This window comes from Diplotaxodon limnothrissa, linkage group LG18, assembly GCF_057381915.1.
Source record: "Diplotaxodon limnothrissa isolate DT_005_m linkage group LG18, D_limnothrissa_male_GT1.1, whole genome shotgun sequence".
Classification (NCBI taxonomy): Eukaryota; Metazoa; Chordata; class Actinopteri; order Cichliformes; family Cichlidae; genus Diplotaxodon; species Diplotaxodon limnothrissa.
This window is the reverse complement of record NC_140613.1, coordinates 22,298,357-22,320,570: the sequence shown is the minus strand read 5'-3', so window position 1 is coordinate 22,320,570 and position 22,214 is coordinate 22,298,357. Positions and strand designations below refer to the sequence as shown.

The window sequence follows — 22,214 nt, the reverse complement described above, 5'->3', positions numbered from 1 at the left end:
TGTCATCTCCTTAGAAACGAACACATTTACCTCTCAAACTGGTTTTCTATCACCGAAAACAACTGTAAGAGGTTTTTTTTAAGTGGGTACAGACTAGATGAGAGGTAGAGAAACGAAGGGGGGTGGTGTGCAATGGAGGAAGAGAGATGGAGGAAGAAAGGAAATAAGCGGCTCGGGGTTGGGGAAACATGGAACATGGTATTCGGGTTGATTTGATGGGAGCAGCATTGATATTGCTCAGATCTCTTCTTCCGTTTCCAACCTCTCTTTTCATTTACATTGTGTCATTCTTCACATTTCCCAGTATTACAGCAGCTCTGTTAGAAACCCAAGACAAAGCCCAAGTACTCCGCCCTTTATGCTCTCCCCAGTTTGTCTTTTTTCTTCTCTCCTCGTTATATCGCCTCTCCTCTTTCAAAGTATTTTCCACATCAAAGACAGTTTGTGCTACCTCGCAGGCGGCTACAGCTGCACTGTTCCAAAAAATAGTAATGTCAAAGTATCTTACTGTATATTTTACAGTTTTGTACTGTCTTTCTAGAATATCATTACATTTACATAAGTAGACTGTGATTTTACATGTCAAAGGTAAAATAACACAACATCACTGTAAATATAGTAAAACACAATTTACTTGTTTTTTAAATATATTTTTTTGTACATGTGCATATTTAGATTGTAAAAATACATTCAGAAATGTATCATAATCTCACAAATATTTGTCTGTTATGTGAGAGAATGATCTGTTAAATTTAAATGTAATACTATGGAAAAGTATATAAAATGATCGAAAATTAATGAGAATAATCAATAATTAAAGGAGTATTTGAATTATAATTTTGCTGAAAATTTCATGTCATCTAGGTCTGACTCAATAATTCAGAGGTAACAAGTGAAAATATAATTAATAGGAATAAAAACAAAAAAACCCCATATAAAACATTGCACGGCCACGTTGTGCTAATTATATATTTTAAAAAATAAATGTAAAGGTAGGAATTGCAATTAATATAAATCTCGAAGTATTCACAACATTCCTGAACAGAAATAGGTCTCTGCACCTGGGGTGTGGCCATGAAAACAATGTGACGTTGGGAGACATAATAACATGACGCTAAGCATCGGCCAATGAATGTGAACTAACAACCACAAGGTTGCGGGTATGGCTGCACTGTAGGAAAAAATCCTAATATAAAAGTATTTTACTGCATTTTACAGTTTTGTTCTGTTCTTCGAGAATATCATTAACGTTGCGTAAATAGACTGTGATAGACATTTCAAATGTAAATGAACGTTAAATCACTGTAATGTAATAAAACATAATTTTCATGATTATTAAATGTATCTGTCTGTACACATGCATATTTAGATTGTTAAAATACATTCACAAATGCATCATGATTTCACAAATATCTGTCCGTTATTTGAAAGATCAAACTGTTGAATTCAAATGTAATGCTATGGAAAAGCATATAACATGATTCCTATAACCACCACAACCACCAGCACTTTATATAGCCTCTGTAGAATTATCCACATATCTCACTTATCTTAACTGCACTACTGTATAGCTCTGTAATAATCATTCTGTACATACGATAATTTTTAACCCTACAACTGTTTACAACTTGCACAGTTCCCATTTCTGTATAGCTGTATATCTCAGATTCTGTAAATTTATTTATTTCATATTCTGTATAGTTTTTCATATTTATATCCTGTTCATAGCCTGTACATAGCTTGTACTCACTACAGCCTGTACATACCTATAGTTATAGAATATTCACAACATACTTCATACCGTGTACATTATAACATACCATAATAGACCCATTTCTGTAATATATTTACATATCTATATTATTGCTAATATTTATTGTAATATATCTATATCACTAAAGCAATTCTGGATGGATGCAAACTGCATTTCGTTGCCCTGTGCATGTGCATGTGCAATGACAATAAAGTTGAATTCTATTCTATTCTATTCTATTCTATTCTATTCTATTCTATAAGCTTGTGTTACATCTAGTGTTTTCTTTGCAAGCTCCTTTGTCTAGTGTTGGTCAAGTTACTTGAAAAAAGTAATCAGTAACTAGTTACTGATTACTTCCCCAAAAAGTAATCCCGTTACTTTACTGATTACTTATTTTCAAAAGTAATTAATTACTTAGTTACTTTTTAAAAACACGATTTACAACCCGAATAGGTGATAAAGCGATAGATCTTTCAGCCCAATTCTACTTTTTCTACATAATCCATCATACAAAATGTAATCAAATGGAAAGATCCCTTTTTAAAACTTGTTTTATTAGTTTTAATCTTTTAACTTTATGCATCAAGCAAAAATTTTATTATATGCAACATTCTCTGACTGGAAGAAATTTGTTTAATATTTAAACCTATTTTCTGCACATTCCAGCACTTTTTTTTTTTTTTTTTTTTTTTTGTGGGTGTTTACACTCACTCTTTCAAATAGATGCAAGTAAAACACAGCAGAAAATAAATAAAGTCAAAGACTAGCGGCCCTGTTGCTCTATTTTCACCTGTAAAGCAGGAGTGGGGTAGGCGGAGGTTTGCTCTGGTGCAGATGTGCCGCTGCGGTCAGTGGAAGAATCTGCGAGTTTCTCTGTGAGTTTCCCATTACGTCATAGCGCACTCGGTGCTTGCTTGGAAGTTTAGGGGGGGTTTTTTCGCTGTAAGAACGGACACTAATGTTTTTGTCACTTTTTATGGAATTAAACTCAAAGTAAGGTCAGTACTTCCACGCTTTAAACGCTGCACGCTCATACTCTCTCCCACACTCGATATATGATGCACTGTTGATCTGCAGACAGCTGTTGTCACGAACGTCACTGTCATGAGACATTCTCACAAAAAAAATCACGGTTTTAGTAACGCAGTAACGCAGCGTTCCTACAGGAAAGTAACGGTAATCTAATGACCGTTTTTGCAATAGTAATCCCTTACTTTACTCGTTACTTGAAAAAAGTAATCGGATGCCCATCTCTGGTTACATCACATAAGTATTATTATCATTGCTATTTAGGGCGATCTTGGCTCAAGAGTTGGCAGTTCGCCTTGTGATCAGAGGGTTGCCGGTTCGAGCCCCGGCTCGGACACTCTCGGTATTGTGTCCGTGTCTTCAGCTACTAGTGATGGCCAGAGGGGCCGATGGTGCGATATGGCAGCCTCACCTTTGTCAGTCTGTCCCAGGGCATGCAATCGATTGTTAACCAACTGTTAACTGCATATTTACGTATTACGATTCATATTGCCACATTCACCTTGTTTATCGTTAATTTCATTGTTTGATCACGTTAAAATGTTTCTAATTTAACGTTTAAAAGCACTTGGAAAAGGCAGAATCCCATGTAAAATTAGCGCAACAAACTGTATTGTCATTACTGGAAATAACAGTATTTTTATGAGGAAGTTATTTTCTGTTATTTTAAGGTAGTATGTTGGTGCCCAAGCTGCCGGAATATTACCGTTTTTTTAAGATGTTTTTTTTAACAGTGTGAGCCATAGACATTTTGAGTAAAGGCGTACTAATAAAGCTTTTGAATTCAAACATGTGCTGGATGGTTTGGCTACCACATTTTATCCCTAACATTTTATGTGCAGCAGTATTGTTCCACTGTCTCTGCAAGAGTTTGAACTCTTTGTTGTAACCCACCCTTCAGGCTGTATAAATTCCAGTGTGTCTGTTGGTCCATTGTTGCCATTCAAATTAAAATATCCAAGTATTTAATGGAAATTAAACTTTAAGCAGTCATTTCTGGACCCAAAGGGATGAATGCTAACAATTTTAGTGATCTCCTGATGCTACCTCGGGTGCCGGGAGGTTAGCATTTACTGGTATGGTTGCATGTGAAATCTCTCAATAATAATAAATGAATTGTCCTGAAATCTGATTAGAGACATCCACATTACTCTGAAGTGGGTCTTAAGTGGGCCAGACCAGTAAAACCATAGCACGATAAACAATTTAATTCTTAATATTCCTCTTTCCCTTTAGTACCTTAAGTCCTGGTCTGTTCTGAAGACGCTCACATTTAATGAACCAACTGGTTAATTCACAGATGATGAACAGCCCGAGATGTTATAGAGACATAAACAGGTCAGAGTTTATATATGATCTTTACTTTGGCTGGTGACCAAATTCCTGCAGAAGATCTGCACTTTCTTCTCAGCAAATCAACAAATGTTTGAAAGCTAACATGCTAAAGCAGTAAGCTGGTCACTAATTTTTGCATCTGTATTTCATGCATCTAGCACCAGTGTGATCCTTATGTGGCCTCTTAACTTTTTAAAGGCCAAAATCTGTTTCCTCCACTTTGATTTAGGGCGTCTTTTCAACCAGAAAGACAATGTCCAGCTTACCCTGGTCGCTACCTTCTGCTCTCTTCATTCTACTTCTAAAGGCCATCTAGTCTTTTCTGTTTTGTGGCTAATTACCCATTTTATTGCCTTTATATGTACATAGAGAAACACAATTAGTCAGAAAAGCATTGCCACCCAAGAGTGTTTTGTCTCTGTGTGAACGTTTTGTGAGAATCCCCTTCCATTCAGACTCTTCGACAATGGAGTGACATTTCTGACAATAGGTCCCTGTTACACCTCTAAGGCAGACAATAGAAACACATTTGCTCCCTGCTGAATCCAGGTTTGCAGCAGCAGTCACCCCGCTGCACTTCTGACCCTGTCTCACACACACACACACACACACACACACACACACCTGTTCCTCTGCACTGAGAAATATTGTCAGAATACCAATACGCATACCCGTGTGCACTCCCAGCCATGAACACACACACACAGACAGTGCGCAATGAAATTTTTCTCTCTCCTTTTCGCTTTGTTAACAGTGCATCTGTGTTGCTGCCATGGCAACTGTGGCTCCACCCCTCGCATTTCTTCTCCTGCTGCTTCAACTGGCTGATGGCTCATTCCCAGAGGAACCCAGTCCACTCAGCTACGTCCCTGTGGAGGGTACGTGTCCTTCGCCTTTGTGTACGTGTTGTGCACCAGTATAAGTGCAGCACTGATGAATGGCTCTGCGGTGGATGTGGAAATTGGAGGTCAAGGGTCAAAGCCTTGGCGTGAAGCTACTTTCGAACTACCCAGGCATACAAATACAAAGAAGCCTCACCTCATCTTTCCATGGCAGCAATAGATTAATAAGCATGAGAGAGGGCACGAAATAAACACAGTGGCGTGTGAGAAATGATCATAATAGAGCTTGAAAGGTGGAGAAAGATGAAAAGGTGGGGGGGTAGTTGGATTGGATGAGGTGATGTAGATGGGAGAGAGGGGGAGGAGACAGGTGGAGATGGATCGCTACGTCCTCTTTCCCTCCCCTGCAGTCAAGGACAGCGAGAGACGCGCTTTCCCAATCTGTCTCCTGATGATGAGGGCTCCCTATGGAGACCTCTCCCAAACTTTCTTGTAGCCTGATACTCCCACCTTCTCTCTCAACCTCATCTTTTACTCCCTCATTTGTCTCAAAGGTAAGAGGAGACAGGGAAGAAGCGCCTTTTATCATCATAAAATAACAGCAAGAGTGATTAAACACAGTTTTTCTCATTGTGGAGCTGCACGCATCAACAACAGCGCAAAAAAGCACAAAAAACCCCACTTAGAGGATAACAGCGTTTCAGCACGCTTGAACCGCTGCATAATTCGTCTCTGCCCATTATCTTTGTTTTTGGAAACAAAAACATCAAGAATGAGTGAGGACACTATTAAAGTGAAGGTTAGAGAAGCTGTTTGATGGCTTGCCTGAGTACTTTGGGTATATATAGATGGGAAAAGTAGCCACTCTGTCCTCAGCTGTCAGAGAATCATTGAGCAAGGATTTTAATTCTCAGTTTTTTAGTCTGTGTCTTTTTGTCTGTGCGTTCACGCCAGTGGTGAGGAGGTATCCAGTGTTCCTGGGCCGAGCTCATCGTTCAGCACAAAGACAGGAGCTGCACATCCAGACGGTCCTCCAAATCAACCGCACGCTGTACATAGGAGCCAGGTAACCAACAGCAACCACCTCCGACTGTGCGTTACTGATGCGTTCGCACTGATATGTTTTTCTGCTTTCGCTTTGATGCCACGGCTTCCATCTGCTGTCACTTTGTGGAGGACGTTTTCAGCAGTTTGCTGGAGTGGCGATGTATTCAGCTTTGCTGTTAAATGTCAAGTGAAAAGCTGCTCATTCACATTACACTTACAGATGGAAAAATATGAATCGCCTTACTCCAGCGGCAGTCCAAACACTTCTCACTCTGAATGCATCAGTGCTTTGACCCACCATCGGCGTATTGATTAACAATCATGAATTAGCATAGCATAGCATCTTTATTTATAACGCACTTTACATCCAACAATGTTGACCAAAGTGCTACAAATATAAAACAGAGAGGAAACAGTTTAAATTACATATAAAATATCTTAAAATTAAAAATAATATAATTAATAAGAAAATATATTAAGAGACATCAACAAGTCCTGCTGTGCTAAAAGCCAAGGTAAATAAATATGTTTTAAGACGCGATTTAAAAACAGATAAGGAAGGTGCCTGTCTAACATGTAAAGGCAACTCATTCCACAATTTTGGTGCTGCCACAGCAAACACCTGATCCCCTCTGAGCTTACGATTAGTCCTGGGCACACTCAGGAGGAGCTGGTCTGCCGACCTGAGGGACCAGGAAGGTATGTATGGATGAAGAAGCTCAGAGAGGTACAGAGGGGCAGCATTGGACAAACATTTAAAAACAAATAAAAGCAGTTTAAAATGGATCCTAAAATGCACGGGCAGCCAATGAAGTGAATATAAAACTGGGGTGATGTGCTCGTATCTACGAGTGCCAGTTAAAAGGCGTGCAGCAGCATTCTGGACTAGCTGCAGTCGAAAAACAGAAGATCGACTCACCCCATAATAAAGAGAATTACAGTAATCCAGCCGAACGGTTACAAAAGCGTGGATTACTGTTTCAAATTGCTGTCTCGTAAGAAAGTGCTTAATTTTGGCCAGTTGCCTCAGATGAAAGAAACTAGACCTTACAACCAACCCGATGTGGCTTTCAAGCTTAAGTTCAGGATCCATTTTAAAACCCAGATTAACAATCTCTGGTTTACAGAATGATTTCAGGGATTGCAGATCAACACACGGAACAGCAGTGGAGGCAGGTCTAAACACCATTATTTCAGTTTTAGAATCATTAAAACAAAGAAAGTTTAGCGCCAACCACGACTTGACGTCCTCCAGACATGTTTGCAAACAATTTACAGATGACCCATCTTTCTTTTTAAGAGGAACATAAATCTGGCAGTCATTTGCATAACAGTGAAAAGAGAGTCTGTGCTTTCTAAGAATTGAGCCCAATGGAAGTAAATAAAGTGAAAACAGGATAGGGCCCAGAATGGAACCCTGTGGTACTCCATGAGACAACGGAGCACGGGAAGACTCACAGTTTCCTAAGCGAACTGAAAATGATTTCAAATCTGTTGAAGAAAAAAAAAACGCGGGTTCACTGTGTCAATTTGCATCATATTGCTTAACTGATGCTTTCGATTGTCTTGCTGTGTGTTTCCAGAGATGACTTGTACAGAGTGGAGCTGGATAACATGGCAGGCGATGAGATGTTTTACAGCAAGGTAAGACTCACACATGCACTAAAACAAAAAAACATAATCATGTGCGCATACACACATAACAAGCGTGCAGGGAGGTCTGACTGTGGTTTATCCCCTTCCAGAAAAGGACTTGGGAATCCAATAAGAACGATATTCGAGTGTGTCGGATGAAGGGCAAGCACGAGGTAAAATAATCGCTCACAGCACTTTGACTGACTTTGAGATCCACTAGTGCACGCACCAGCGCTATCTACACCATCACACGCATGGACAGACACAACAGCTGTTACAGAAACCTTATTCCCTTTGGGCGCACCTGCATACGGTATTTACACAAATTTGATCTTGTTGATACAGAATCAGCACATCGCTTAATCACACAAGCTCGGTGACACATTACCCGGGCCAAGAGATGTTCATGGAGCTTCAAAGCTGTTGGGGGTTTTTTTTTTCTTCAGCATCTGCATTGTGCTAGTTTTCTAGTCATATATCATTTTCAGCCTGTGGGGTAAGACAGAGAAAGTGGGACAATTTTAAGTGTATATATAAAGTGAAAGGTGACAGTTCTGTGAAGTATGAAGGGAACCTGATCAAATTTAGGATAAGTATCTGATGGGGGGGGTACACTGTATAAATGTAGCAATGCCACCAGCAAAATACAATCTAAGCCAAAAAGGCAGGGGGAGACATTATAGAGCAAAGTGAGCAAGGAGAGTGACACAGCCTCAGGGAGGAAACGGTAATTGAAATGAGTTGAGGAAGGCATGTATAGATGGCAATGGGACGCATGTAGGTGGAGGAGAACTGAGGAGGAAAGACATTAGGAGCACAGTGCAGCCACCAGGTAGTAAGAATGAGGTGGAGGGATGAGAAAAGGGAAAAGGTGTTGCTTCAAACACCACAGATGAAAGAGGAGATGATGTAGGAGTGAGAAAAAAAAAACAAGAAGTAACGCTGTGATAAAAGGAGAAACAAAGAAAGTCAAGAGGATAAACACTGGAGAGTGGTGAGAATGTGAGACAAAGGACAGACAAGTGAACTGCGTTAATTAAAATTCTTTAATTCATGTTATAAGATTGGATTTTAAACCCCCATCAACACTGAAGCAGTAGGTAAGTGTGCAGCATTGCCCCACTTTCATTACATTTAATAAAACCTTCAATGCTCTTTGAACATTAATAGTAAGCAGGCACTAATGAAGCAGCTGTATTAAAAGAACCAGTTTGATGTTTTGGACTTTACATTCATTTGCATTATGCCAGCAGTTTTCACAGAAATGTAATTGCCCAGCTGAGCTTAAGCTTGAGTCCAAATTATGTACAAAGCAAGCAAGACAACATACATTATCCCCAAGTCTTTCGAATATTTGTTTGAAGGAAGACAAAAACATCATGCACTGAGAGGAGCTATATGTTTAATAAACCGGCAATAAGAACCAAGAGTAAATATCACAGAATTACAGTCAAGGGAGTAACGCTGTGGAATAACTGCACAGAGGCAATGAAAGCCTGTTTGTCACTGCAGAAGTTCACACGGCTGTATAAAAACAAGAAACGATGTGAATGTGAGAAAAAATTGGCTCAGTAAATAAGTGGCTTAGGCTTTTCTGTTTTCTTGACTCACTCGGGTTGTCTGGGTGCAGCTATTTTCCTTTATCATTGTTTTGTACACATATCTACAGCTATGCCAATGTAGACAGCCTGTATAAAGTTTAGGTTGTATTTTTTGTTTCTATTTATATAAAGGGGTAGCTCTTGATAAGTATTAAACTTCTCTCCTTTCCCTTTAGAAGTTTAATTTAAATAATTCATTACCATCTGTCCTCTTCCTATCTTACACACAAATGCATCCTTGCAGATTAGCTATAATTTGTGACACACACATAATCTTTATGGACAATTTAACAGCAATTACTGTAGTTTGCTCCTGGTAATATTTTTGTAATTACAAAAGAAGGAATTAAATCATTTTCTGGATAAAGCTTCTTTTTTTTCTTTTTACGGGCTTGTGTAAAACTCTTGTGCCAACTTTCATTTCTTTGTATTTTCTAGGAAAATGGGTAAAAGCCTCAACAATTCACTGAAACATCTATCTATCTATCTATCTATCTATCTATCTATCTATCTATCTATCTATCTCTGGTAGTTCTGAGTTTTGAGATTAAGCAAATGAGGTATATGAACGGTGTTATAGAGGTGGTGGTGGTAGGTGGATGCAACTGATCTTGGACAGTGCTGGAATAGCTGTGCTCTCCTGTTCTCAGTCTTTAAGCCAATCCAATCCAATGTAGCTGGCATGAGACTCTTGACAAGAAAGTGATTTCAAGGGAAGCGATCCTGTCAATTATTTCCAATCTGACGAATAAATACGGAGCTGCCGAAAAGCACAAGTGTTAATCGTCTACCTGCACAGGTATTTTTTCTGTGTTTTCAAGTTCACGCCATCAGACATTGTGGTAAAATACTATCACAGAGGGAGGAAAGGATCATCAAGTTTCCGACTCTCTGGTAGCATCTTTAAACTTCAATCAGCAGCCTCCACTTTGAAGACTACTATAAAGTGCCCATCCTGTTGTTCTTCCAGATGGAGTGGGGTTGAGAGTGTTATTTCCTCTCAGGGCTGTTTTTAAGCTGCATTCTTCATACTTCACGCTGACAGTCTTGTAGCGGCTTTGTTCAAAACCCTCTTTGTCACCTTGAGTGCCCTGTAGGTTTACCCCCCTTCCTTCTGTAATAATAATTTCCTTTTGTTTGGTCTGTTTGTTTTTTCTACAGGGAGAGTGTCGTAATTTCATCAAGGTTTTACTCAAGCAGGACGGTGGACTGTTTGTATGCGGAACAAATGCCTTCAACCCTCTGTGTGCCAACTACACTGTTAGTATCCGTCTATCTGTCATCCACCCTTTCTTTGTGTATCTGCCAGTTGGTTTATCTTTTTTTTTTTTTATTCCTCCTGCAGAGAGACAGTCTAGAAATGGTGGGAGAGCCTATCAGTGGGATGGCACGGTGCCCATATGATCCACGACATGCCAATGTGGCTTTATTTGCAGGTAGCATCTCGGCTTTGCTCTGTAAAGATGAAAAATGTCGCTTTTGTTGCCGACATCAGACTCAGTTTCCAGCTCCAGACAGTGAAACGTCTGTGCCCTTGTGTTTACCTTTGCAAATGATTTATAGTCAGACCTCTCGCTGCATTGCTTGTTTGGTTTTAATCTTCCCGACCTTGTGCTATCGCTCTATCTGTATCTTCACCTTCTTTTCTTCTTCTCCTCCTTCTCTCTCTCCCTGCGTTTCTCCGTCAGATGGAAGTCTCTTTACCGGCACCGTGACAGACTTCCTGGCCATCGACGCAGTGATCTATCGCAGCCTCGGCGACAGCCCTGCCCTCCGCACAGTCAAGCACGACTCCAAATGGTTCCGAGGTACTTTTAGAAACAGACATATTGAAAATGTCCCTCCAGAGTCAGACAAAGAGACAATCACAAAACAAATAAGAGAGAATTGAAAAACTGTCATTGCTATCTTTTTGTAAGTGGCTCGCAGGTGCACAAGACAGTTTGGGCGAGTTAAATAGCAAGCTAAATTTGGCAAAACCAGACACGATTAGGCTCTCGTTTTATCGATTTTTATCATAAGTGGAACATGTCCGGGCAGAGTGATGTATTGAGGTTAGTCAGACTCCACAGATTCGAGGTTTTAACAAGCCTTGGACCAAGCAGCGAAGCGCCTGTTTTCCATGGAGAAGAAAACAAGCCGGGGCAGGTCAAAGCTGGCACAGTGCTGGATGAATAAATGATAGGTAATGTGTATAATCTTAACCCACAACGATAAATTAAAGAGGACATGTATATTTAATGAGTGAGGCTGGTGGACAGCAGCGGTCCATGTTGATGCGACTCTCACTGCAGCCCCATATCAGGGGTTGCGGAGCCTTGTTTGACTCCAGGGACTGTGCTGTAACTGTGATTGTGGTGTTTTTCTCATTTGAATTTCTCAGAGCCCTACTTTGTGAGTGCCATGGAGTGGGGGCCTCATATTTACTTCTTCTTCAGAGAGATGGCCATGGAGTTTCATCATCTGGAGAAGGTGCTCTCCTTCCCTTTTTCTCCTTCCTTCTTCTTGCTTAGTCTGAAGGGTTTTTGTTAAACTTTCCCTTCTTATTCTAGGTGATGGTGTCCCGCGTGGCCCGTGTGTGTAAATCAGACCTGGGTGGCTCCCAGCGCGTCCTGGAGAAACAGTGGACCACGTTTCTAAAGGCGCGGCTCAACTGCTCCGTCCCCGGAGACTCGCACTTTTACTTCAACCTCCTGCACGCCACGAGTGGCATCATCCGCATGCAGGGACGAGATGTCATTCTGGGTCTCTTCTCCACGCCACCCAACAGGTACCACGGGACACATAATACCCAAATAAATGTAATGTTGCTCTTGTTTTCTCATCACCGTCCTCTCCCCCTGTGTTTGGTAGCATCCCGGGATCTGCGGTGTGTGTGTTTGACATGCAGCAGCTCGCTCATGTCTTTGAGGGACGCTTTAAGGAGCAAAAATCCCCCGAGTCTATTTGGACACCTGTACCAGATGAAGCCGTGCCTAAACCAAGGTATTATTATGCAAAGTGTATGTAAGCAGGACTTGTAAGCAGAGTACTGCAGTGCTGCTGTCTAAGCATCTGTCTCACATTCAGTAAAGTCCTCCTATAAGCTCCAACTGTCAGTTTTACTTCTATTTCACAACTATTCACCAAATATTCTAATACTGCCTCCAGCAAATGAAAAAAAAAGAATCTCCTCTGGCTTTTCTCTCGGACTGCTTTTCAACTTCTCCCTCTGTCTGCAGGCCAGGAGGATGTGCAGTGCAGGGATCCAGATTTAGCTCCTCGACCACACTGCCAGATGAGGTGCTGAATTTTGTCAAGACCCACCCGCTCATGGATGAGACAGTTCCGCTGCTGGGACATAGACCCTGGGTGGTCAAGACTATGGGACGGTACACAGAGTGACTCAGTTGTTTAACAGCATCCATGTAGCTCTATAGAACTAAAAAAGAAAAAAAAAAAAGGGAAGGATAAACTGAAAAATAACAGCCAGGATAGGATAGGAAATGTAGTCGATTCACCTTTTTTCTTTTTAATGATCTCTGTTTCTAGGTACCAGTTGACGTCTATGGTGGTGGACACAGAAGCTGGCCCCCATAAGAACCGTACAGTCTTGTTCCTGGGTTCAACCCGTGGGACCATTCTCAAGTTCCTAATGATTCCCAGTGGAGATTCTGTCTCTCATAGCAGCGTCTTTCTGGAGGAGGTGGAGGGATTCAACCCAGATAAGTGAGTATGAGGCAGGATATCTTTGTCCTTGGCATATATCGAGTCACTGTAACTGCTTCTGGCTGATAACTGCAGAGCAGCAGTGCTTTTCACCCAATAACTTTCATCATTTATACTTAATTAAATATTAGATTTTCTACATTTCTGAAGTCCATTTCACAGTAAAAGCCTATTCTTTCATGCCTTTGACCGTATCTATCACAGGTATAGTCATATAGACTATATAATTAAAGCAGTGTGGTGACATTTTTTTTCTTAGCAGCAGTGACAGCAGTCTTAGCCGTGGTACTTTCACAACGCCAGCTCATTAAATTCGGTTGGGCTGAAGGATACTGGAACACAGCCTATCAATCTCTCATGCAACAAACCAATAATCTCACTGTCCACGCATGTCAACTCAGCACCTGGTTAATCTGATTACTGTGACTGAAAACAACTCTGCCCACAGCAGTTACGTGTGAAAATGTAGCTGCAACAGGGAGTTGGTGACTAGAAAATGTTTTCAGCTGCCAAAACTTTTATTGCCTAGGTATCTAATATTCAACTGTTTGTTTATTTGTTTATTTAGGACAGACTTCAGGTGATTTGCAGGTTATTCAATCGATTAATCAGTTAAGTTTTAGTTGTCCCAAAAAATGTTGGTGCATTGTGTAAAATGCCCAATATGACATGTTAATTAAAAAAAACATTTTTTTTGCACCTTCAAATTATTATTAAAAAATAACAATGGAAATGGTTGACAGCAACAAATCATTCAGCCAAACGTATCAGGGATATTTGATGTTATGATGTTTCGTTGCTGAACCAGTGATTTATAGGTACACTCACTGGCCACTTTATTAGGTACACCTTGCTGGTCTCAGGGTGGATCTACTTTTGCCTTCACGGCTGCAGTAATTACTCATGGCATAGATTCAACAAGGTGCCTGAGACATTCCTCAGAGATTTCAGTCCATTTTGACATGATGGTATCACACGGTTGCTGCAGTTATGTTGGCTGCAGGTCCGTGATGAGAATCTCAAAGTGGCAGGTGAGTGCATGTGCCAGTTCTGTTTTGGAAGCACCAAAATAATCAAATTAACTATTGTTTCATGTTGACAGCAAAATTCGGCTGAGACCCTTTATATGATGGCAAGGGCACAGAGCTTTATAGTTAAGTGTTTACAGTGGGATGCAAAAGTTTGGGTAACCTTGTTTTTCCTGTATAAATCGTTGGCTGTTACAATAAAAAATGTCAGTTAAATATATCATATAGGAGACACACACAGTGATATTTGAGAAGTGAAATGAAGCTTATTGGATTTACAGAAAGTGTGCAATAATTGTTTAAACAAAATCAGGCAGGTGCATAAATTTGGGCACTGTTGTCATTTTATTGATTCCAAAACCTTTAGAACTAATTATTGGAACTCAAATTGGCTCGGTAAGCTCAGTGACCCCTGACCTACATACACAGGTGAATCCAATAATGAGAAAGAGTATTTAAGGGGGTCAATTGTAAGTTTCCCTCCTCTTTTAAATTTCTCTGAAGAGTAGCAACATGGGGGTCTCAAAACAACTCTCAAATGACCTGAAGTCAAAGATTGTTCACCATCATTGTTTAGGGGAAGGATACAGAAAGCTGTCTCAGAGATTTAAGCTGTCTGTTTCCACAGTTAGGAACATATTGAGAAAATGGAAGACCACAGGCTCAGTTCAAGTTAAGGCTCGAAGTGGCAGACGAACAAAAATCTCAGACAGACAGAAGCGACGAATGGTGAGAAGAGTCAGAGTCAACCCACAGACCAGCACCAAAGACCTACAACATCATCTTGCAGCAGATGGAGTCACTGTTCAACCATTCGGTGCACTTTACACAAGGAGATGCTGTATGCGAGAGTGATGCAGAGGAAGCCTTTTCTCCGCCCACAGCACAAACAGAGCTGCTTGAGGTTTGCTAAAACACATTTGGACAAGCCAGCTTCATTCTGGAATAAGGTGCTGTGGACTGATGAAACTAAAATTGAGTTATTTGGGCATAACAAGGGGCGTTATGCATGGAGGAAAAAGAACACAGCATTCCAAGAAAAACACCTGCTACCTACAGTAAAATATGGTGGTTCCATCATGCTGTGGGGCTGTGTGGCCAGTGCAGGGACTGGGAATCTTGTCAAAGTTGAGGGACACATGGATTCCACTCAATGTCCAGGAATCAGTGACAAAGCTGAAGCTGCGCCGTGCTGGATCTTTCAACAAGACAACGGCCCGAAACACTGCTCAAAATCCACTAAGGCATTCATGCAGAGGAACAAGTACAACGTTCTGGAATGACCATCTCAGTCCCCAGACCTGAATATTATTGAAATCTGTGGTGTGAGTTAAAGAGAGCTGTCCATGCTCGGAAGCCATCAAACCTGAATGAACTAGAGATGTTTTGTAAAGAGGAATGGTCCAAAATACCTTCAACCACAATCCAGACTCTCATTGGAACCTACAGGAAGCGTTTAGAGGCTGTAATTTCTGCAAAAGGCGGATCTACTAAATATTGATTTCATTTCTTTTTTTGTGGTGCCCAAATTTATGCACCTGCCTGATTTTATTTAAACAATTATTGCACACTTTCTGTAAATCCAATGAACTTCATTTCACTTCTCAAATAACACTGTGTGTGTCTCCTATATGATATTTTTAACTGACATTTTTTATTGTAACAACCAACGATTTATACAGGAAAATAACGGCGATTAACAAGGTTGCCCAAACTTTTGCATCCCACTGTATGTGAAGCCAAAAGAGGAGTGCAGAGGTGTTACATCTGACTTGACTTTCTGTCCCTGTGTCCAGATGTGGTGAGGACTCTCCTCAGGCCCGTCAGCTCCTGTCTCTGTCGCTGGACCGAACAAGCCACACTCTGCTGCTGGCCTTTCCCTCGTGCCTGGTCCGAGTCCCCACATCTCGCTGCCACCTTCACTCACGCTGCATGAAGTGAGTGGCACTTTTGCCTTTCAGAGTATTTTCCTTTTCTTCAATCTTTCTTTGGCCAATAATTAGGTCACTTTAGCAGCTGCCATATGCCAAGGCTTTATTTTCTGGCCAACTTTTATTTCTCCTCTGCTTTCTCACTTCCTGGTACTGCTATCATCCAATTAAAATGTACAGTTCTATTTTCATTTTTTGCATGTTTGTATTTTGGATATGCATGTCACAGCTGGCTACTTAGGTTTAATATTTATTTTGAGAAAATTTGTTTTGCTAGCAAATGATATTTAAATTGACACAAGAGGCTGATTGACTGTGAAAACAAAGGAGGCACCTGTATTTTATCTGTCTATATGAGGAAGGTGTTTTGAACACTGTGCCATGGACCTGATTCCCACAGCAGATAAATCACACTTAGATAGTGTGAACAAGCAACCATTTGATAGAATATGTGTGTCTGCGGCGTATAAAAATGAATCCCTCGCAAGGATTTATTATCTCAGTAGTTGTCCGCATATTTCAAAACAGACACGTTTCACATTTGAGGATTTTAATGATGTTTAATGATGTTGTTTTGATTGTTTGCTTGTTGTGTGAGTAGAAGCTGTCTGGCCTCCAGGGATCCATACTGTGGCTGGACCAGAGGCAGCACTTGCTCCTTTCTAAGACCCGGTACACGGTGAGGACAACAAACATGCACACAACACTGAATGTTTACTGCCTCCAAATGAAGATGATGTAATTGCAAAATCAGTATGAGCTACACAGGCTACTTGACCTAAATGGTCTCTCTCTCTCTCTCTATGTATGTATATGTATGTGTGTATATATATGTTAGCATGAATAAACCACCAGTGGGTCACACAACTGAAACTAGGAGATGCAACCATTAACACAAATGGAAGGGAAAACATGCAAATTCCACAGAAAGAGGCCCACAGCCCAGATTTGAACCCAAAACCTACTTCCTGTGAGGCAGCAGTGCTAACCGCTGTCCCCACCTCCAAGTCTGGGCTGTCACCCCTTAGCAAGTTTGTGCCAATACACATGTTGATAAAGGAAAACCAGTGAACAGTTTGCTTTCCTTTCTAAATGTTTAAGTTAATTTTGTTATTTCTTTGTAATGACCAGTAGACAGTGCTTATTTTTTATTATTTCTTACTAAAAATACAGGTGTCTGAATCAAATGCAGAACCTGCAGACTGATGAAGTCTTTGAAACCCGTGATCAGAGGGACTCCATTGGCTTTATTACACTATGGGGGTCATTTTGCCAACATAGTTTGGGTCCACTCCTCCCGCTAGAGGGATGGGACCCAGCAAATCAATACGAAGTACGATTACCTTTATTATATGGTGAAACATTTCTATCCTGATGTCAGTGACCACTTCCAGCGTAACAATGTCTCAATCCATAGGGTAACCGGGGTCACCGAACAGTTTGATGATGATGAAGATCGTATGCCTGACCTAAATAAATATCTATAGGAGATACTGTTAGGCAGCAGCCTCCACCGTCATAATCAAAACACTAAGTTAGGGAGCATCTTTTGGGAGAATGATGGTCTTCTCTAGTAGAATCAATACCAAGAGGCATCAAAGCTGTTCTGACAGCATATGGAGGTCCAGCACTGCTATTAGGACACGTTACGACCCCCCTCCCCCTCTCCCCTCTTTTTCCACCAGCTTGTAAATCACAACACACGCTCCCCACCCTTTGATCCTCTTAGGGGTGGAAAAGAAAAAGAAAGAAAATCCATAAAGGGATCAAAAATGTCATAATCTTAGATCCATATGTGCAATATCAGTTTTTATTGATCCCCACTAACAAACATCATCATTCACAAACAACTTTCTGCACAAAAGTGAGCATGAAAAGGGTCGGATTTTCATTGATTAGCTGTAAATGATTTATTTGTGAAGTCAGGCATCAAAATTCATTCAATGCGCTCTTCCATGAGTATTCATGTGTCTATATAACAATTAAGGAAACATGTTTCCTGCTGTGTGCTGTCTTTATTAAAAACAAATCTCTGATTATTTTGTCTGTGATCTCTCTGTCTCGTAGACTCCCTTTTCAGCAAGATGTGGAGTATGGAAACACCACCTCCCACCTCGGAGACTGTGATGGTAGGTTGCAGCACTATGACATGGATGCTGCTGGTTGTGTGCAGTCGAGTGAGGGCAGGCTCCACCTAGTGGCTCAATCGCTCATTACACCTGCCTATTTGTCACTGAACATTATGTTCTGATAGTACCAAGTGAGAGAGTACAGACAGTCATTTCTGGAATTAAGTTAATTTTAATTATCAAGGATGTAACATGATTTACTCCGCAGCTCAGCAAGATCCATTCAGCATGGAAACTGAATACTTTAGTATTTTTGTGAGAGCTGGAAGAAGAAGAAGAAGAAGTGAGATTCTGGTTTCGGTCTCACTTCCTTCAGGTCAAAACATATCCCAGAGTGACATTTTAATTAGGGAGGTTGTGAAAGTTGTGAAAGTTGTGCAACTGTGTGTAGATAATACTGGAAATGCACTATCATTCAGCATATGAGGTTTTGTTTTGTCATATATCTGATAGCGAGGAATGGGTTCGGCTGGTACGCGAGCAGGAAACGGCTGAGCATAATGTCACTACATCCCGCTTCTGTTGAGAGGCTCAGATGTCACTGCAGCAGTACCACAGAGGCCCTCTTTGAACCGTGCTTTGAAATCCACAGAGTCAGTGGAAAACACCAAAAAAAGGCATTTCCTCTACAGCATTTTCTTTTTTTACGAGGTGTTCCGTTTGCTGTAACCCAGATTCAGCAGCATAAAATCCATTTAGCTGGTTCGGAATTTCCAACAAAACAACAGAAAAGGGATACGCAGCACATTCCAAGCCCTCACCACACTCATTTGTCTTGAAATAACATATGACAACAGATAGCACTGGAAGTCAGTGATACCCAGCTGCACATCTGTCAGACTGTAATCCAAGCGGTGAAAACGTCGGAGAGGCTGAGCCAGAGACAGGCATGTGGTGCTGTGTCTGCAGATGGGAGCTATTAGAGCTGGGTGGAAACACTGAGGTAAGGCCTTGCTGCAAAGGGGCAACTCTCTGGCCAGGCAGCAGGATGGAAAGTGTGAGGAGAGGGAGAAAGGGAGCTGCTGTAGTCTTAGCTGTGCTGATGACAAGTGCAGGCCTCTCTGAAACAGAGCTCGTGGAGCCTCAAGGCCAAACTGGAGAGAAGTTACTCTGAAACATAATCATCACAGAAAGAAAATCCTATAATGCTGCAGATGATGATCACCACTTAGGAGTGTATTGTAGTTTTTGATCTATCATGATACGAGACGGGAAAGTGCTAAGTAACAGAATAGGACTATATGTAATAATAATCATTTTAAACTACAGCCTCCGGTCACACATTGAGACAGGACGGTCATTGGAGAGTTCTACTGAATGTCATCTTTGTAACTGTGTCTTTTAATCTTCAGGAATTCTCCAACAGAGTTTGCTCATTGAACCGGAGAGCCTGGTCTCGCTCAACCTGCTCGTGGCATCTGCAGTCTCTGCATTCACCATAGGGGCGGCGCTCTCGGGCCTTGCTGTGTGTTGGATCATGGCCCACAAGCCTGCAAACCGTCGCCATGGCACCACTTCCCAGGCCTCCATCCAGCGGCGTGAAAGAGGCCTGCTGAGTAGCGGCGGAGGGATGGAAGGCTCTGTGTTGAGCGTGACACGGCAGGGAGGAGGGGAGCGCCCCTGCTCTCAGGGCGGGGAGACCTTGTTTGTCATGCCCAACGGCTGGGTGAAGTCGGGAGAGCTAGACCCCGGTTTCCTGCCCACTCCGGAGCACACACCCCAGCAGAAACGCAGAGGCCTGCGGCTGTCCGACTCCAACTCTGGAGGGTGGGACACAAGTCAGACCTACCTCGGGGGAGGTTCTGTAGGTCTGGGTTCACCCTGTCGCATGCCCCCCTCTGTTTACCTGACCACCAGACTCTTCCAGCAAGGCGGAGGTGGAAGACACAGCGGCGACAGCCGAGGGAATGACACGCCACGCCAGCACTATGTCTGTCTGAGCAAGCAAGAAAAAGCGAAGGGGACGCCCAAAGCCCCCCTCAGGAAGTCTGCAGTAGAATATGTTTACCCCATGACCCCCCAGGACTCACCTGAGCGTCGGAGGGTGGTCTCAGCACCCAGCGCACCAATGGAATACAGCGAGCCACTGCCTTTGCGTTGGCCAGCCCAGGAAGGATACATCCTCAGCAGCCACGGGATGGTTCCCGTCCCCCTGCCTCCCCCATCAATGCCCGCTCCCAGCAGCCAAGCTTATGTGTCCCAGCAACACACCCCCGGGCTGAGCAGGGCTCTCCTGAGAGGGGCCCTGGAGCGAGGGGAGCTGGGTGAGCTGGTGGATCTCAGCCAGCTGATGGGTAAGAAGAACTGCAGTGACAGGACTCAGGCTGGCCAGTGACTGTGGAGGAAACCAATTCTGTTTCCAGGGCTCTTTGTTTTGTTTACATAAATGTCCTTACTCTTTATTCTGCCTGTCACTCTCTCCCTTCTCTTTTCCCCACATCTTTATTTCATTGTCATTTCGGCCCACTACCCCACTCCATAATCTTCTCTGTCAGTCTCTCGGGCAACCCCTCTTTCACCCCGTGATGAGCCTCTCCTTATGACTGGCTGCTGGGTCTGCCGCTCATATCCTGGCTCACATTAATTGGTCAGATGGACTGAGGTTGTTGCTGTGTCTGCATTGCAGAGTTGCCTCCCTCTCCTGATCTTAGTGGCAGCAGGGAGAGAGAGAGAGACTAGAGGGGAGCAAAGAAGATGGAAAGAGAGCAGAAGGGGGGCAGCAGAGAGGACGAGGATGAAAATGGACGTGGCACTTAGATACTGCGTTCACTGTGCAGATTGACTGCAGAGCCAGTCGAATGCTCCTGCAATAGTGGGATGCTTTTCCCTTCATGGATAGCATTAACAAGACTGCTAGCCATCTGTTCCCCACTGCATTACCTGTTGGTGTGATTGCCAACTGGGTACTTGAAGTGAAATTGGAAATTCTGAACATCTTTAAAGTATCTGAAGCTCCAGGTGAAAAAAAAATGGTCATTCTCTCAAGACAGATATTGAACCTATAAGTCCTTCAGTTTTTTCCCCACTCTTTCTCCTTGCTGCACACATACAAGTACATGTATTTGTACAGGTGGGTATTTAGTATTCTGTGTATACGAAGGAGCATGACTTGTGTGCCAGATGCCTCTAACCTGTCTCGTGGGGATATGGGACCATAACTCACGTCTTTGGAGTGCAGGGCGCAGGACTGGAACGTCAGCACTATTCCTGCCAAATGCATGCTCTCTGTAATGACGGCATCTCAGCTGTCCATCACTCAATTCGTTTCTTGCTTCCACTCTATGTACTCTTTAACAACCAATAATTCCACAAGGACATCAGGTGGGATTGTACCACAGCACTGGACTGACAGAAAAATCACAAATGACAGAAAGATAGACAGAAAGGCAGGAGGCGTTATGGAGAATATAACGTACAAGAACTGCAGTGTAAGAACACCTTGTCCTTCACTGTCACCTTATGGTTTTTTCTGCTTACACACACACACACACACACACACACACACACACACACACACACACACACACACACATTCATTAGGTCTGCATTATAGAACGCAGTCCAGTTTTACGGGGGAAGATTTCCCCTTAGGCTCACAGTGGGTCAAGGTCCCACAGATGTAATACAGAGCACAGTGGCAGTTACAGTGGGGATGATTGAAACCTCTGGCTCATCTTAGAGCCAACAGGGGTGAGGGGAAATGTTCTCAGCTGGCAAATGGGACTATATATTCACCCCATCAAAGTGTCCGCGGTGCCACGAAATGGTCGGCCTTTAGATCAACACAACACGGTTTAAACGTGTTGCAGCAGTAAAACAGAGACCAGATAAAGAGGGCAGATGGAAAAAAGGAAATAAAAACACGATCATATGAAGGTGCAAGAACTAAAACTACTGTGGGAAACAATGAGAATCTGTTACAGCTGACTGGGTGACTTGACGGTCAACCCTCCGGTCTACTAGACGACAAATGAACGCTGGTTTGCGCTGAATCCGAAGCGAGCAGCAATATATGGTTTATATGTACATAGTAAACTTTAATTTAGGTGAGACCATAATGTTAGACAAACAGTAACTTAGAAAAAATATAGACAGGCATCAGCTTGGAAACAAAAATATGCATTTTACTGTCTCATTATAAGAGTAACGTGGAAAATTCTCACAGTGACCTGC

At 42.2% G+C, this 22,214-nt stretch overlaps 1 protein-coding gene across 3 annotated transcripts; it reads left to right on the top strand.

The window, feature by feature from the left end:
* Nucleotides 1-4,883: 4,883 nt before the first annotated feature.
* Nucleotides 4,884-20,376, top strand: sema6ba (sema domain, transmembrane domain (TM), and cytoplasmic domain, (semaphorin) 6Ba). 3 transcript variants are annotated; one of them, XM_085379087.1, is made up of 17 exons: nucleotides 4,893-4,998; nucleotides 5,917-6,028; nucleotides 7,593-7,653; nucleotides 7,755-7,817; nucleotides 10,407-10,505; nucleotides 10,591-10,681; nucleotides 10,934-11,053; nucleotides 11,629-11,717; nucleotides 11,798-12,015; nucleotides 12,099-12,230; nucleotides 12,467-12,616; nucleotides 12,777-12,953; nucleotides 15,778-15,918; nucleotides 16,514-16,591; nucleotides 17,980-18,041; nucleotides 19,394-20,187; nucleotides 20,245-20,376. In XM_085379087.1, the coding sequence occupies exons 1-17, from the start codon at nucleotides 4,893-4,895 to the stop codon at nucleotides 20,374-20,376; spliced, it is 2,625 nt and encodes an 874-aa protein (XP_085235213.1). The 3 variants fall into 3 exon arrangements, with proteins under 3 accessions (XP_085235215.1, XP_085235213.1, XP_085235214.1); XM_085379088.1 differs by having other exon boundaries at nucleotides 19,394-20,221; nucleotides 20,297-20,376; XM_085379089.1 differs by having other exon boundaries at nucleotides 4,884-4,998; nucleotides 19,394-20,376.
* The last annotated feature ends 1,838 nt before the right edge of the window (nucleotides 20,377-22,214 follow it).

What these genes read in the sequence shown, in the direction of transcription:
- sema6ba (XM_085379089.1), top strand. Translation starts at nt 4,893, where the DNA reads ATGGCAACTGTGGCTCCACCCCTCGCATTTCTTCTCCTGCTGCTTCAA. An exon ending in ATGAGATGTTTTACAGCAAG is followed by an intron (nt 7,654 to 7,754) that starts GTAAGACTCACA and finishes ATCCCCTTCCAG; the next exon opens with AAAAGGACTTGGGAATCCAA. An exon ending in TTCTCCACGCCACCCAACAG is followed by an intron (nt 12,016 to 12,098) that starts GTACCACGGGAC and finishes TGTGTTTGGTAG; the next exon opens with CATCCCGGGATCTGCGGTGT.